The sequence below is a fragment of the Eschrichtius robustus genome, chromosome 2, assembly GCF_028021215.1.
Source record: "Eschrichtius robustus isolate mEscRob2 chromosome 2, mEscRob2.pri, whole genome shotgun sequence".
NCBI lineage: Eukaryota > Metazoa > Chordata > Mammalia > Artiodactyla > Eschrichtiidae > Eschrichtius > Eschrichtius robustus.
In genome coordinates this window covers 29,565,250-29,578,274 of record NC_090825.1, presented here as the reverse complement: position 1 = coordinate 29,578,274, position 13,025 = coordinate 29,565,250, and the positions used below count along the sequence as shown (strand labels likewise).

At 45.6% G+C, this 13,025-nt stretch overlaps 1 protein-coding gene across 3 annotated transcripts in view; it reads right to left on the bottom strand.

Moving 5' to 3' along the window:
* SKP2 (S-phase kinase associated protein 2) overlaps positions 1-13,025 on the bottom strand; it is a 33,632-nt gene that overhangs the window by 14,729 nt on the left and 5,878 nt on the right. For 2 of the 3 annotated variants that reach the window (XM_068535236.1, XM_068535237.1), the window contains exons 3-6: positions 6,835-6,946; positions 3,903-4,046; positions 2,452-2,586; positions 895-993 (exon numbers count right to left, since the gene is read on the bottom strand). In XM_068535236.1, coding sequence (XP_068391337.1) covers positions 895-993; positions 2,452-2,586; positions 3,903-4,046; positions 6,835-6,946 — 490 coding nt within the window. Of the gene's footprint in view, positions 1-894; positions 994-2,451; positions 2,587-3,902; positions 4,047-5,975; positions 6,047-6,834; positions 6,947-13,025 lie in introns of those variants that run through there. The other variant, XM_068535238.1, reaches the window with a different exon arrangement.

Below are 13,025 nucleotides of genomic sequence, written 5' to 3'. Positions count from 1 at the left end.
CTTTCTTTCTCAATCACCCGGGTTGTTAGCAAACAACTACACAGTATGAGCAAGCGTCCGAGATGCTTTAAAAAACTGTTGGGTTGTACCGGGGATTCCTAATAAAGAGATGCCGACATTACAAAAACCCACTTTACCTTATTGGGCCTCTGCTAACTGAGCAAATGAGGGCTTCAGAGAAAGAGTCCAACCATTAAACTATACATCCCATTCCTGGCACTGCTGAGAAAATGTAGGGCTACCATTTTATCTCACTGATAACATTCTTATCCAAGGGCAATCTACTTTCAACAGATCATTAAGAAGAAATAAGTACAATGCTATTAGCACAGAGACCAAGGGATATTAAAAAGGACACAGACACAGACACAGACACACACACACAGTACTGGGTATTCTGTGAACCATGTCCCTCCCTCACTTATTAATTTCTATAACTCTGTAACCTTATTTATATACTGACATTACTACATAATATAAAAGATGTTTTTAATGGAATCACCCAAATTCATGGTGTATTTTGCAATAACAAATTTAATCCAAACTGTTAAGTTAGGTCTACAGATATCACAGGGAAAAACGCCTGACCGTACAGTCAGGTATAAACAGATACTGTTTGTACATATTGTTGATAAACACACTACTACATTTTCCGTATTTTAATAGTCACAGAAAAAAAAGAGATCACTACACAAGTATCCTTTGGAAACTTAATCGATTTGACTTCTGAGTTTGGATGGAAAGTTTGGAGGGCAAAAGGCATTGCATTATCCAAATCAAGAGCTTGGAGAGTTAGGAATAGCTTAAAAATTTTCCCCGATTCTATTCTGATGTGAAAGATAACTGTATATTTGAAACAACAGTTCTATAATCAAAATCTCAAATCTCTCCTACCTGCAACAGCTGCTCAGCAAAGTCTTCAGGGCAGATTCAGAGACTCCAGAACACCCAGAAAGGTTTAATCGCACTAAATTTGTGTTCTGAGCAAGATTACTGGAGAAAGAAGACAAAGTCATAAGAACACCAACAAGACACTCTTACTCAATCAACAAGCATGAGGCTGAGACAGTTAAAAGCACACAGGCCTCTGAGTCAGAAGTGAGTTTAAATTCACATCTTACTATCTCCATGACACCAAGTAGGACATTTTGCCTTAGTTTATCATCTGTGAAATGGCAAGATCAGTACCTTTTTGGTAGGGTTGTTAAAATTAAATGATATAATGTAATAAAGGCCTTAACAGTGCCTGGCACAGAGAGTAAGTCCACAACAAACACGGCTCAATGTACTTTAAAAAAAAAAAACAACCCAGCAATGAAATAAACATTTTTCCATTTCACCCACAATTGGTAAATTTCTACTTATAAAGTCACTAGGTTCTTTCAATTTTGCCCTCTCCTCTACATTCCCAAATGCCTCATGTTAGTGAGAGAGTGATTAACAGTGAGAGTTCTGGAATCATACTATATAGCCAGGTTCAAATCTTGGTTCTGCCACCTATTAACTGTGTGACCTTGGACAAGTTATTCAGCCTCTCTGTTCCTCAGTTTCCACATCTGTAAAAAGGGAACAATAAGAACATATTTCATAGGGTTGCTGTGAGGATTAAATCAGAATACCTCTAAAGAATCTAGTATCTGGCACATGGTACGTGCTCAATAAATGTTAGCTGCTATTATTATCATTATTCTATTTTTTCCCATCAGGTGTCATCATTTCTTACCTGAATGAATACAATAGTATCTTAACTAATCTAGTTTCTTTTATGTCTGACTGACCCTCTGAGATGCCCAGTGAGTTAATTTTCTAAAATTCAACTCTGACATGTTCCTTCCATCCTCAGAACCACTCTCCTCTCTTCACCACGCTTCCCTCTTTACAGCGCACAACAGAATCCAGACTTCTTCCAGCGTGGCAGGGGCCCACTCCACTATGATCTGGTCCCTGACCACCCTCACCTGTCACCTCCCTCACTGGGCCCCACGCTCCAGCAATTCCCGACCACTTCAGAGTTTAGACCCAACCAGACTGCTTCCTTCCCCATATCATGGGGAGAACTCCTACCTACATATTTGCAATACTCAGCTTAAGAGTCACTTCCTCCGAGAAGGCTGCCTTCTCGAAATTTAATGAGGTCTCTGTGTGTTGCCACATATTCGCCAACGCACCTAACAAACACACAGCACTGTAATTACTTGTTTCTCCCACGAATGAGGGAGGGACCATGCCTTGATTCATCCCTGTATGTCTAGAACCTAGCACGAGCCCCGGCAATATAGTTAGCATGCAAACTTTGGTTGCCTAGGTGAGTCCTGGAAAGTTTTGCGGAAGCTGGAACACTGCACTGGATATTTTCTGAGTCCATCTGGATATGGACAGGACACCCCAGGTACGCTCAGGAAACAAAATTAACAAAACTGACTTTGTGACACGCTCCTGGCTGCCACTCACTTGACAATGGGATCCGAAAGCCGCAGGCCTTCTAGGCTGAGATTCTGCAACTTGGAGCAATGAGACAGAAGGCCATGGAGGGTAGACACATCGATCACCGAGTTCGACAGGTCCATGTGCTGTACACGGAAAGGGCTGAACACAGAAGGAACAAAAAGAGGTTCCACAAGGTGGCTCACACCAGCACATCCAGCTCACAACCGACCCTTTTCTCCTCCCCACCTGGGCAGTCCATCACAAACAAGACCCTAAATACACATTTCAAATATTAGCTATAGTTTTGGTCATAAAATAAGTTGCTACTAGCTAATTTCCACCCTCGTTTGTTTTAAAATTCAAGAGCATTTTTGCCAAGTCCAGATGTTGTGCCAGTATAGTCCCAGGTAGAAAATTAACTAATGGGCATCGTGAGAATGAGCTGGATGTGGATGACAAAAAGGTTACGCCTATGATGACTCCCAGCAAGGGTGAGTGGGTAGAGTGCCAAAACAGGGAAGATTGTGGACGGTAAGTTGTAAAGGAAGGCTAATATCGTGGTTCTTGGTATGGCTATGCTAATATTAAGGTACTTGGAGGAAATCCAGGTGTGGAGGTTTTTAGGTAATTAGAAATAAGAGTTTGTTTGAAAGAGAGGGCGGGGCTAGAGATGAGACTGTGAGAGTCTTGGCATAAACATGGGTGTACAGGACACAGCTTGTCCGAAGACAGTGTGTGGATCAGGAAGAGAGGGCAGCCAGGCACAGACCCTAGAGGCACAAAGCCAAGCACGCATGTGAAGGAGACTAAGAAGGAAGAGCCGCAGGAGAAGGATAAACACCCGTGGGAGAGGAGTGTCGCCATACGACCCCGGCAAGAAGGCAAAAAGGCCTCGAGTCGGGATGCGTGTTTCATCCTCAGCTCTGCTTATTTTTCTGTTCAGTACCTAGTTATTCCACTCAAGTGTGAGACGGCACTGAACCACATTGCAAAACTATCAGTAATACTTTTTCAGAACAGTCTACAAAACACACCAAGAGAGGGCCTTTTTTTTCAGGATGCAAATTTGTCCACGATAGGATCAGAAACTCAAGAGTGACAAAACCTGAAAGGATGCCTCACATTTTTTCTTGATCAGAAATAGGCAGTGGGGAAATGGCTAGGATGCCTTGCATCTGTTGTTGGTGAGGGCTCTGCTTGGCTCCTGCCTCATGGGACTCTGGACGCCCATCTACTGAGGACCCCAAGTGCATCTAAGACCCTGGGAAGAGCCCAAGAGCAGCCCTGAGTTAAAATGGGAATGATGTCACTGAAACCTGTGCCATGTTTCAACACAAAGGCCACACGGCAAAATATGCAACTAACTCTCCATTATGCACAGATGACCTGTCATAGGGCATACAGCTGAATATAGGAAAAAAGACATTTTGATCTGTTTTCCTTCCCAAGATTTTCCAGGGATTTTCCTTTCTTACCCGAAACGTTCAACAAACGGTTGGTCCATAAACGATCGTGGGCAGCGGAAGGCAACCACCCCTCGAGACAGCAGCCGACCAACCACATCTGGGTGGAGGTTTCTGCCCGTGAGGTCTAAGGTCTGCCAGAGAGACTCGTCAAACCTGGAAAAGAGGAGGTGCTGTGTTTGGGAAGCCGGGGCACTTGTTACTGGAGGCCCTCGCCACCGTTACTAACGTAAGGACACAGCCACTAAATCTCCTTGAAGCAAATTCCGAAGGCATCTTTGTTTTTGACTATACAATTACCTACGATTTTTTTTTTTAACTAATCAATTTATTTATTTATTTATTTATTTTTGGCTGTGTTGGGTCTTCGTTTCTGTGCGAGGGCTTTCTCCAGTCGCGGTGAGCGGGGGCCACTCTTCATCGCGGTGCGCGGGCCTGTCACTGTCGTGGCCTCTCCCGTTGCGGAGCACAGGCTCAGTAGTTGTGGCTCACGGGCCCAGTTGCTCCGCGGCATGCGGGATCCTCCCAGACCAGGGCTCGAACCCGTGTCCCCTGCATTGGCAGGCAGATTCTTAACCATTGCGCCACCAGGGAAGCCCTACCTATGATATTTTTAAGGCATTATTGAATATCTCCTGGTCCTATCACGGATAAGCTTTTATTTTCCTCTTTATATGGATTTCCAATTTAGCTGGTTCAATGCTATCAGGAGCAATGCAATGATCTAGAACCAGAGAATACAATTGCAGGATTCAAATCAATTCGATAACTTTAAAAATGATTGTTCAGGGCTTCCCTGATGGCGCAGTGGTTTAGAATCTGCCTGCTAATGCAGGGGACATGGGTTCGAGCCCTGGTCTGGGAAGATCCCACATGCCACGGAGCAACTAGGCCCGTGAGCCACAACTACTGAGCCTGCGCGTCTGGAGCCTGTGCTCCGCAACAAGAGAGGCCGCGATAGTGAAGAGGCCCGCGCACCGCGATGAAGAGTGGCCCCCGCTCGCCGCAACTAGAGGAAGCCCTCGCACAGAAACGAAGACCCAACACAGCCAAAAATAAATATAATAAATAAATAAATAAAAGATTACTATGAAAAAAAATGATTGTTCAAATCTCTCAACTGATTATCGAACGAGTAGATAGGTTCAAAATGGCCCAAATGATCCCACTTGCCATTTTTGTGAAGCATGAACAGGCTACCTCTATTACCCTAACGAACGTGTAAATGTACCTAAAAGAAGGAAAGTTTGTACGACTTTATTATGAGACATAGTTATCATATATCTATTAGAAAAAAGTCATAGTTCAGCTCTGTTTTACAATACCTTAAAAGCTTAAAAAATATATATACGCACAAAAATATAGGTATATACATATGAACTAATGGGAAGGAAAAAGGTAAAAATATTATTTAGATTTTAGATAGTGTTTCTGAAGCAAAAAAGAGGTGCCAAAATGTATGAAACAACATGATAAAGGAGCTTTAATACCCAGAGATTAATTCAATTTAACAAAAAAGAAAACATGAGATAAAGCCCATGGGGGAACATTTTAAATATCTACAAGAATTTTACTTTTTAATACTGCTTGCAGACCACTGGCTAGAGCTTCGAAATAATTCTACGCAAACAGATTGTCAACATGTTATTCAACCTCTATTATTAAGAAGGCAGGACTGCAGTGCCTGGCATATAACAAGTGCTTAATAAATGTCAGTTATAACTTTTATGACAGTTGAAATGAAGATTAATAGACTCTGCATGGAGAGGACAGCTGGTGGAAAAAGAAAATCAAGATGGGGTCACTTGGGCGGGGATAAGTGAAAGTCAACCGCCATTTACCTGCTCCAGTATTCCAGGTGTGCAGACCTCTCTGTGGCTCTTCTAAGCAGATACAGTCGGCCCTCCCTATCCACGGGTTCCGCATTCGCGGATTCAAGCAACCACACATCCCCGGATACAGAGACAGACTGTCCTACGCCATTTTATATAAGGGACTTGAGCATCCGTGGATTTTGGTATCCACAGGTGGTCCTGGAACCGATACCCAGCGGATACCAAGGGACGACTGTAGCCCTGTAAATACCTAGAGTGTCTTATTTCCAGCACAACCGTGAATGGAAGGGTAGGGGCTCCTGCGGTCTCACAACGAGAGTCCTAGATGTGTGGAGGGGGGAGAGAGACAGATGGCCTTTAAGCACAAAGCAAAGCATGGCCAGAGGTTAATGGGTAGGAGAAAAGGTGAAGATGGAAAGGCAGTCATTTCCCCCCCGCTTCTGGCCCGTTACTGCCGTCCCAGCTCACCAAGACTCCCCCCGTGCAGCTCACCGTCCACACTTGAAAAGTGCTGCCCCCGAACCAACAAAAACCCCAACAACTGTCGGCTACCATGCGCTGAACGTTTCTACGAGCTGAGCACTGCCCTGGCATCTTTATACCGCATCCTCACAGCGGCGCTGTCCTGAAGGTACCGTCACCCCCATTTTATATATGGGGGGGACTGAAGCTCAGAAGTGTCAAGAACCGCGCTCAGGTCCCCCAAAGCCTAAGCAGCAGAGGCTGGCTTCCCACTCAGGTCTAATGCCAGAGCCGCGAGTTCTCTCTCCCACTGCACTCACCGCCCAGCCCAGCCGGCACGTGAGCAGCAGCTATGCCTTCACGCACACCCATCACTCCCCTCACTCTCGGTACGTTGCCCAGCAAACACGGGCTACACCGAATACAGGGAAAGGAGGCTTTCAGAAATGGGGTAAGTCACTTCCAGTAGCTCCCTCCCTTCACTCTGAAATAAGACACTGATTATTAATAAAAGGGAGAAGATACCTAGTTTGCTTTGTGCTGCCTTATTTTTCTTGGTTTTCAGTTTCACCAGACCCAAATGAATAAATAAATAACCCTTCTTTTCTCCTCCTCCACATATGCCAGAAGGGGTGAAAAATACTTACGCTAGATGATACCATCTCTTACAAACACTGGAGACTTTCAGAAGTTCAGGGAGGCACAGACAGGAGAAGATTCCTAAGAGCAGCTCGTCTGGAAGGGAGTCCCATGAAACACCTTTGAGGGGAAAAAAGAAAAAAAAAAAAAAAAAGTGTCTTCCCATCACCATTCTTTTGCCCTATCAAGTCTACTGAGCCTTTTCATGCACTTAAAGCATATACAACACGTAGCTTAAACAGGGGAATTTAATGCTAAATGAATTCCTCATCCTCACAAATGTTTTTCTGTTCACCCACTGTCTATGTACCCTGAAGTGGGTACCATAGTTTCTCAGCAAAGGAGAAAAGAGAATATCAAGAATACTTTTCATAACATTCTTCTCTTCAGTGCCCACCAGCCAGTCTTGGGCAAGAACTATACTAACAGTGGTTCACAGCAAGTCCCACGCTGCTCAGATCTCAGACAGCAATGTCTAAGACATCACGATGCTTTTGGTTGCTAAGGAACGCCTCACTTCTCTCTGAAGTGGATTCAGTGGTGCATTTATCAAGTAGTGACCTTATTTAAAAGGCAAACGAACCTTCCTCCCTCTTCTTTCAGGTTTACAGAAAGCACTCAGAAGTCAATTTACCTAAAAGTGCAATATCAAAAGGGTGTTCTCATCTATTAATTCAACAAATATGTACTGAGCACTTAACTCTGACGCCAGGGATCGTTTCAGGTGTTGGGGAGAAAGCAGAAAACAAGAGAGACAGAATACTTTTTCATGGAACTTACATTCCGGCAGGAGGAAACGATCACATGATATTAGATGATACGCTAAAAATTGTTCAATATGTTAAAAAGTACATGATATGGGCTTCCCTGGCGGCGCAGTGGTTGGGAGTCTGCCTGCTAGTGCAGGGGACACGGGTTCGCGCCCTGGTCTGGGAGGATCCCACATGCCGCGGAGCAACTGGGCCCGTGAGCCACAACTACTGAGCCTGCGTGTCTGGAGCCTGTGCTCCGCAACAAGAGAGGCCACAATAGTGAGAGGCCCGCGCACCGCGATGAAGAATGGCCCCCGCTTGCCGCAACTACAGGAAGACCTAGCACAGAAACAAAGACCCAACATAGCAATCAATCAATCAATAAATAAATCTTTAAAAAAAAAAAAAAGTACATGATATGTTAAAATTGATTAGTGCTATGCAGAAAACTTACGCGGGGTAAAGGACAGGACGCGGAGTACGGGGGCCAGTGTTCAAAGTCTGAGCACAGCGGCCAGGGAAGACCTTACCAAGCCGGTGATCACTGAGGAAAGGCTGAACAGAGAGGGGGCCAGCCTTGTGAGTCTCTAGTGTGTGTTCGAGGTGCAGGAACAGCATGTCTGTTTTAAGGAACAGCAAGGAGACCAGTGTAGAACAGAGTGAGCAAGTTGTGGAAGTGATGGAAGAGGTCAGAGGGGTGAGGGGGGGCCGGGTCAGGCAGGGCTAGAGAAGCCTCAGCTTTGACTCTGAAGGTGCTGAGGAGCCGCCAGGGGGTTCTGAGCACAGGAATGACAGCATCTCATGGAGGCTTTAAAAGGATCACTCTGGCTGCTGTGTGCAGAATAAACTGGAGGGAGAAAAAGGTGCATGCAGGAAAACCAGTTTTCTTAGTCTTATAAAAGCAAACTCTACACAGCTATTCAACAAGTATTAAACTCTTACCTATGAATGTACAGAATAACCCACAAGATCGGGTTAACATGACAATGGCCTAGAAGGAAATAAGTATGCACCAAAGAAATACTGAGTGATTTAGATTAGATTTAGAGTGGTTAGATGAGTTCAATAACTTGCCTTCTCAGTCTCTCTCTACCTCCAACCCATCTGCTACACCAATTCTAGCGCTATCCTCTCCTCTCTGTGATGGTTAATTTTAGTATCAACTTGACTGGGTCAGGGGGTGCCCAGATATTTTGGTTAAACACTATTCTGGGTGTGTCCGTGAGGGTGTTTCAGGATGAGATTAACATTTGATCAATGGACTGAGAAAAGCAGATTGCCCTCCCCAGTTGTGGGCGTGCCTCATCCAATCCAAGGCCAGGTTAGACCAAAAGGCTGATGAACGGAGAACTGTCTCTCTCTCCTGTCTTTGAGCTGGGACCTGGGTCTCCTCCTGCCTTCAGACCTGGATTGAAACTTGTACCATCTGCCCTGCGGGGTCTCAGGTCTTTGGGACTGAAGATCTTGGGACTTTTCAGCTTCCAGGACTGCGCAAGCCAATCCCTTATTAATCAATCTCCCTATATCTCCTATTTGTTCAGTGTCACTGGAGAACCCTAACACTCCCACCTCCCCATTTAAAAGGTGTTAACGGACATGACACCAGGCTCTGTGGAGAACATGATGGAGAGCTGGAGAGAGCATGGAGGAGAGTGATAAACATGGCAGTCCGACTCTTTTCTCCTATTCCTGGGCAATCTTTTGAAAACGTCTATGCCCGTCCCTCAATGAGACCCTTCAGTGGTGTCCCTTGAATATTCACTCTAAAGTCTATACTGCTTAGCATGAAATTCAAAGCTTTCTGGCAGTGCCCCACTTATTTTTCTAGGTTCATTATCTAGAAATATGTTCCAGCCATTTGGAGCTACTTGGAATTCTCAGAATGAGTCATTCTTCGTCACATCTCAATGCCTCTGTACATGCTGTGCCCGCCCCCGACTGCTATTAATTTAACATCAAGTGGCCATTAATGCCCCAACTCCTATGGACGGCCTCCCATGACATCACCAAGAACAGGTCGCTTTTTTAACCACGATTTCATTATTTGCTTAGTCACCTGTGTAGGCCCCCATGAGGCCATGAGTTCTTGAGAATGAGAACCCGATTTTTTTCTTTTTTTAAATAGTCTTTGTATTCTAAGGACACAATGTCTGATACATTCATCCATTCATATATTTATTGAACATGTACTACATGCTGGGATCTGTTCTACAGACAAAGATGAGCAAGGCATGGCCTGCTCAGACTTTCAGAGACACAGATAAATAAACAGGAAATTCCAAGCAAGTATCACCATGGGCTGCAGTAGGGTTCAGGGTGCTGTGCTGTGCTGCGCAGGGTGTGGGGGTGGAGCAGTGGTCAGGGAAGTAGCCTCTATGGAAAAATGAGGAGGAAAGATGCAGCTGCTCAATGAACCCCTGCCCCTCCCTCTCTAGAGAATAAAACAAAGGACTGACTGAGGCTCTGAAACCTAGGGGCAGAGGGAGGAAGGCAGATAGACCATCCACGCTGAGCCTGGACCATGTTCTGGGGAGGCAGCTCCAACAAACCTCCATCACTGCCACAAAGCTCCTGGTCCAAGGTCAGTGTGGACAGAGCTTCTCCAGCAGGGCTCCTGTCCTGCTCCCCAAATTGGAGAAAAGTTTTTCTTCCATTAATTCTTCTTAACTCCCTGACCTCTGCTGCTTCTCACGTATACAGATCAGATGCTGGCATTTCATTCGGCAAAAAAATCATACACTTAGTCACTTCCAACCTAACGTGTTGAGATTTTTACTATGATCTGCACAGACCATCCTGACACCACGTACTTGGCCCCCGCCACAAGTGTGAGGATTACTGGATTGAGGAAGGAGCACAGCTTCGACTGGAATTCGACTACATTGCCTGCAAGACTACGAACCTTAGGCAAGTTACTCAATCCCTCTGGGGCTCGGTTTCTTCATCTGTAGGAATGGGAATCAAAAGGTTTATCTTGCAAAGTTGTTCACTATGAAGACTAAATAACTTATGACAAGAGGTTAAGCAGCAGAGTCAAACTTTCTCTCTCTTTCCTCTATTCCTCTCCTTTCTCCATAAAATCTGTACATTTTCCTCTTATAACCTTCTCTTTTCAATGCTGCTTGGGATTTTCACCTACGTGAAAACACCCACGGTGGGAGTAGGGTTTGGACAAGGGCTGCCTGGTATGATTTACTGAGACCCCCGAACTGTCCTCTACCCAAGTGTGGGATCCCCAGAAGCAGATCCTGAGGACATGAACTAAAGTAGTTTATTTGGGAAGGGATCTCAGAAGTACTGGAAAGAGTGAAGCGAGACATGGAAGGGCAGGAAGCCAATTTGGGTACGTGAATAAGCAGATTACCGCTATGGGCAACTGGGCTTCAAATCTGCAGGGCACTCCAGGGAAGCATATGGCACCTGCCCCAGAGTGGTCCCAGCCAAGGGCACAGGTGTTGGGGCATTAATCCACCAACTGCTGTCAGTCATTGGTTGGCAGCTTCTGGGAGACGGCAGGAATGTTGACTGCCTAGCACCTCTGCCCAGAGAAAGCCCTCAAACACAGAGTGTCATCTACATGGAGGAGAAAGCCTTCGGCATAAAAGGGAATGGTGAGCTTCAAGGAGCTAATGATGGGGCACCGAAGTGTCTACCAAAGATGGTGAGGAAAGGAAATAGGGAAGCTTGTTGTGAAGTGTAGGGCAGGAGAAATAAATAAATTAATGAACTTGGTGCTTCCCATTTTATTAGAAAGACATAAGAAATCAAGAACAATTAGAATACGAGATCAGTAATTCAAATGCTAGAAGGAAAATGTGGCAAGCGATGAATGCAGATGTTTGCCGAGGACAGCAAAGCCAGGCAATGAAGCCACACAAGTAAGCTAAGTCTAGAATTAGGAGGGCTTTGCACTGCAACGTCCATCTTCACCTGTCCAACTCCTAGTCATCCTTCAGACCTCAGCTTAAGTGTCACTCTCTCAGAGGAGCATTCCCAGGTCACCACCACAGCCCCCATACCCAGATTTGCACATCTAGCACCCAGCACAATACCTGACACATAACAGGCACTCACTAAATCATTGCTCAATGCATTATACCTTTTACTCCCCCTTCACGCAAACTGTGAATGTGCTAATTCTGTATCTGTGTGACTGGTTAACCTTCCTTAACCTATTAACTGCTACACCTGGTGCCCAGGACGAACCTGGTGATGAACATTAGAAAGTACTCAACTGATATTACACAAAGGAATGACTGACACCCAAGAGAAGAATGCTGGCTTTATTTTATAGACAGGCAAGACTGTCGGCCTCTTAGGACCAGTTTCCTCACTTGTAAAATGACAAGGCTGGCCTAAGGCTCCACTTCAATATACATTCCTGGGTGCCTAACTAATGCACAAGTGTGTAAGCACGGTCCCTGCCTGGTGGCCTCAGTGGGAGACAAACTAATAAACAAAAACATAACCTGACATTTAAAACTGCCATTTACTGAGAGCCCTAAAAAGTCTCAGACATTTATTAATGCACACTGATTCTAATGTGTCCGTGTCCTAAGTCGTAGTATCCCGTTTTATAGATGAGGAAGCTTGTCTTAGTGGGGTTATTAATTAACCTCACCGAGGTGCTATCAACGATTAGGTGGCAGAGCCAAGAGGCCAACGTGGGTCTCTTCTGTCTGTTTCCAAACCCCACATCCTGAGGTGAAGGCACAGAGCCACACAGGAGGATGCCTGAAGGCTGGCCAGGTGGCACGGGCCACAGCACCTGCAAAGGAATGGCACGGCCCTGTAGGTGTTTGGGGGGATAAGGCTAAAGATAGAAACCCGGAGACAAAGGTGGTGTCCTCTGTCAGCACACAAGCAGTCTTGGAGGTGGGGGGAGGGGCTTCACGAGAAGATGTAACTGTGACTAAAGGGACAGGTCACACAACCAGCAAAGGGCTGAGTGGGAATCCAAACCCAGGTCCGACTCCGAATCCTGCCCTCTTGCTACCCTAGGATTCTCTCTCCTATTCTGAGTACTTAATTTTCTACAAGTTTTTTAAAAGGTGAGAATTAAATCCGACTTGCTACGGAAAAAGGAATCTATCAGGGCTTGGGAGGGAGGGGAGAGGGCAGAGGGAGTAAGACAGAGATGCGGAGAGCTCTCAGCGGGTCAGTGAGCAGATAGAAGGCGCAACGGCCGAGAAAATGCACAGCCTCCGCGAGCAGCCAAGTACCCAGGGCTCCATGGAGCCGATCGCAGGACCACACCGACACTGATTCTAGGGCCCCTGGTAGGGGTGAAGGCCAGGGGGCGTTTCACAGCCTGAAACTGGGTACTGTTCCAGCAGAAGAGGCAGAGTCTGTCTTCATGTAGCTGCCCCAGGGGCTGGTATCCAGGCTTGGGATATGCTTAATCTAATTTTACTTGCCATATTTAATTCTCAAAACATCGACCATCT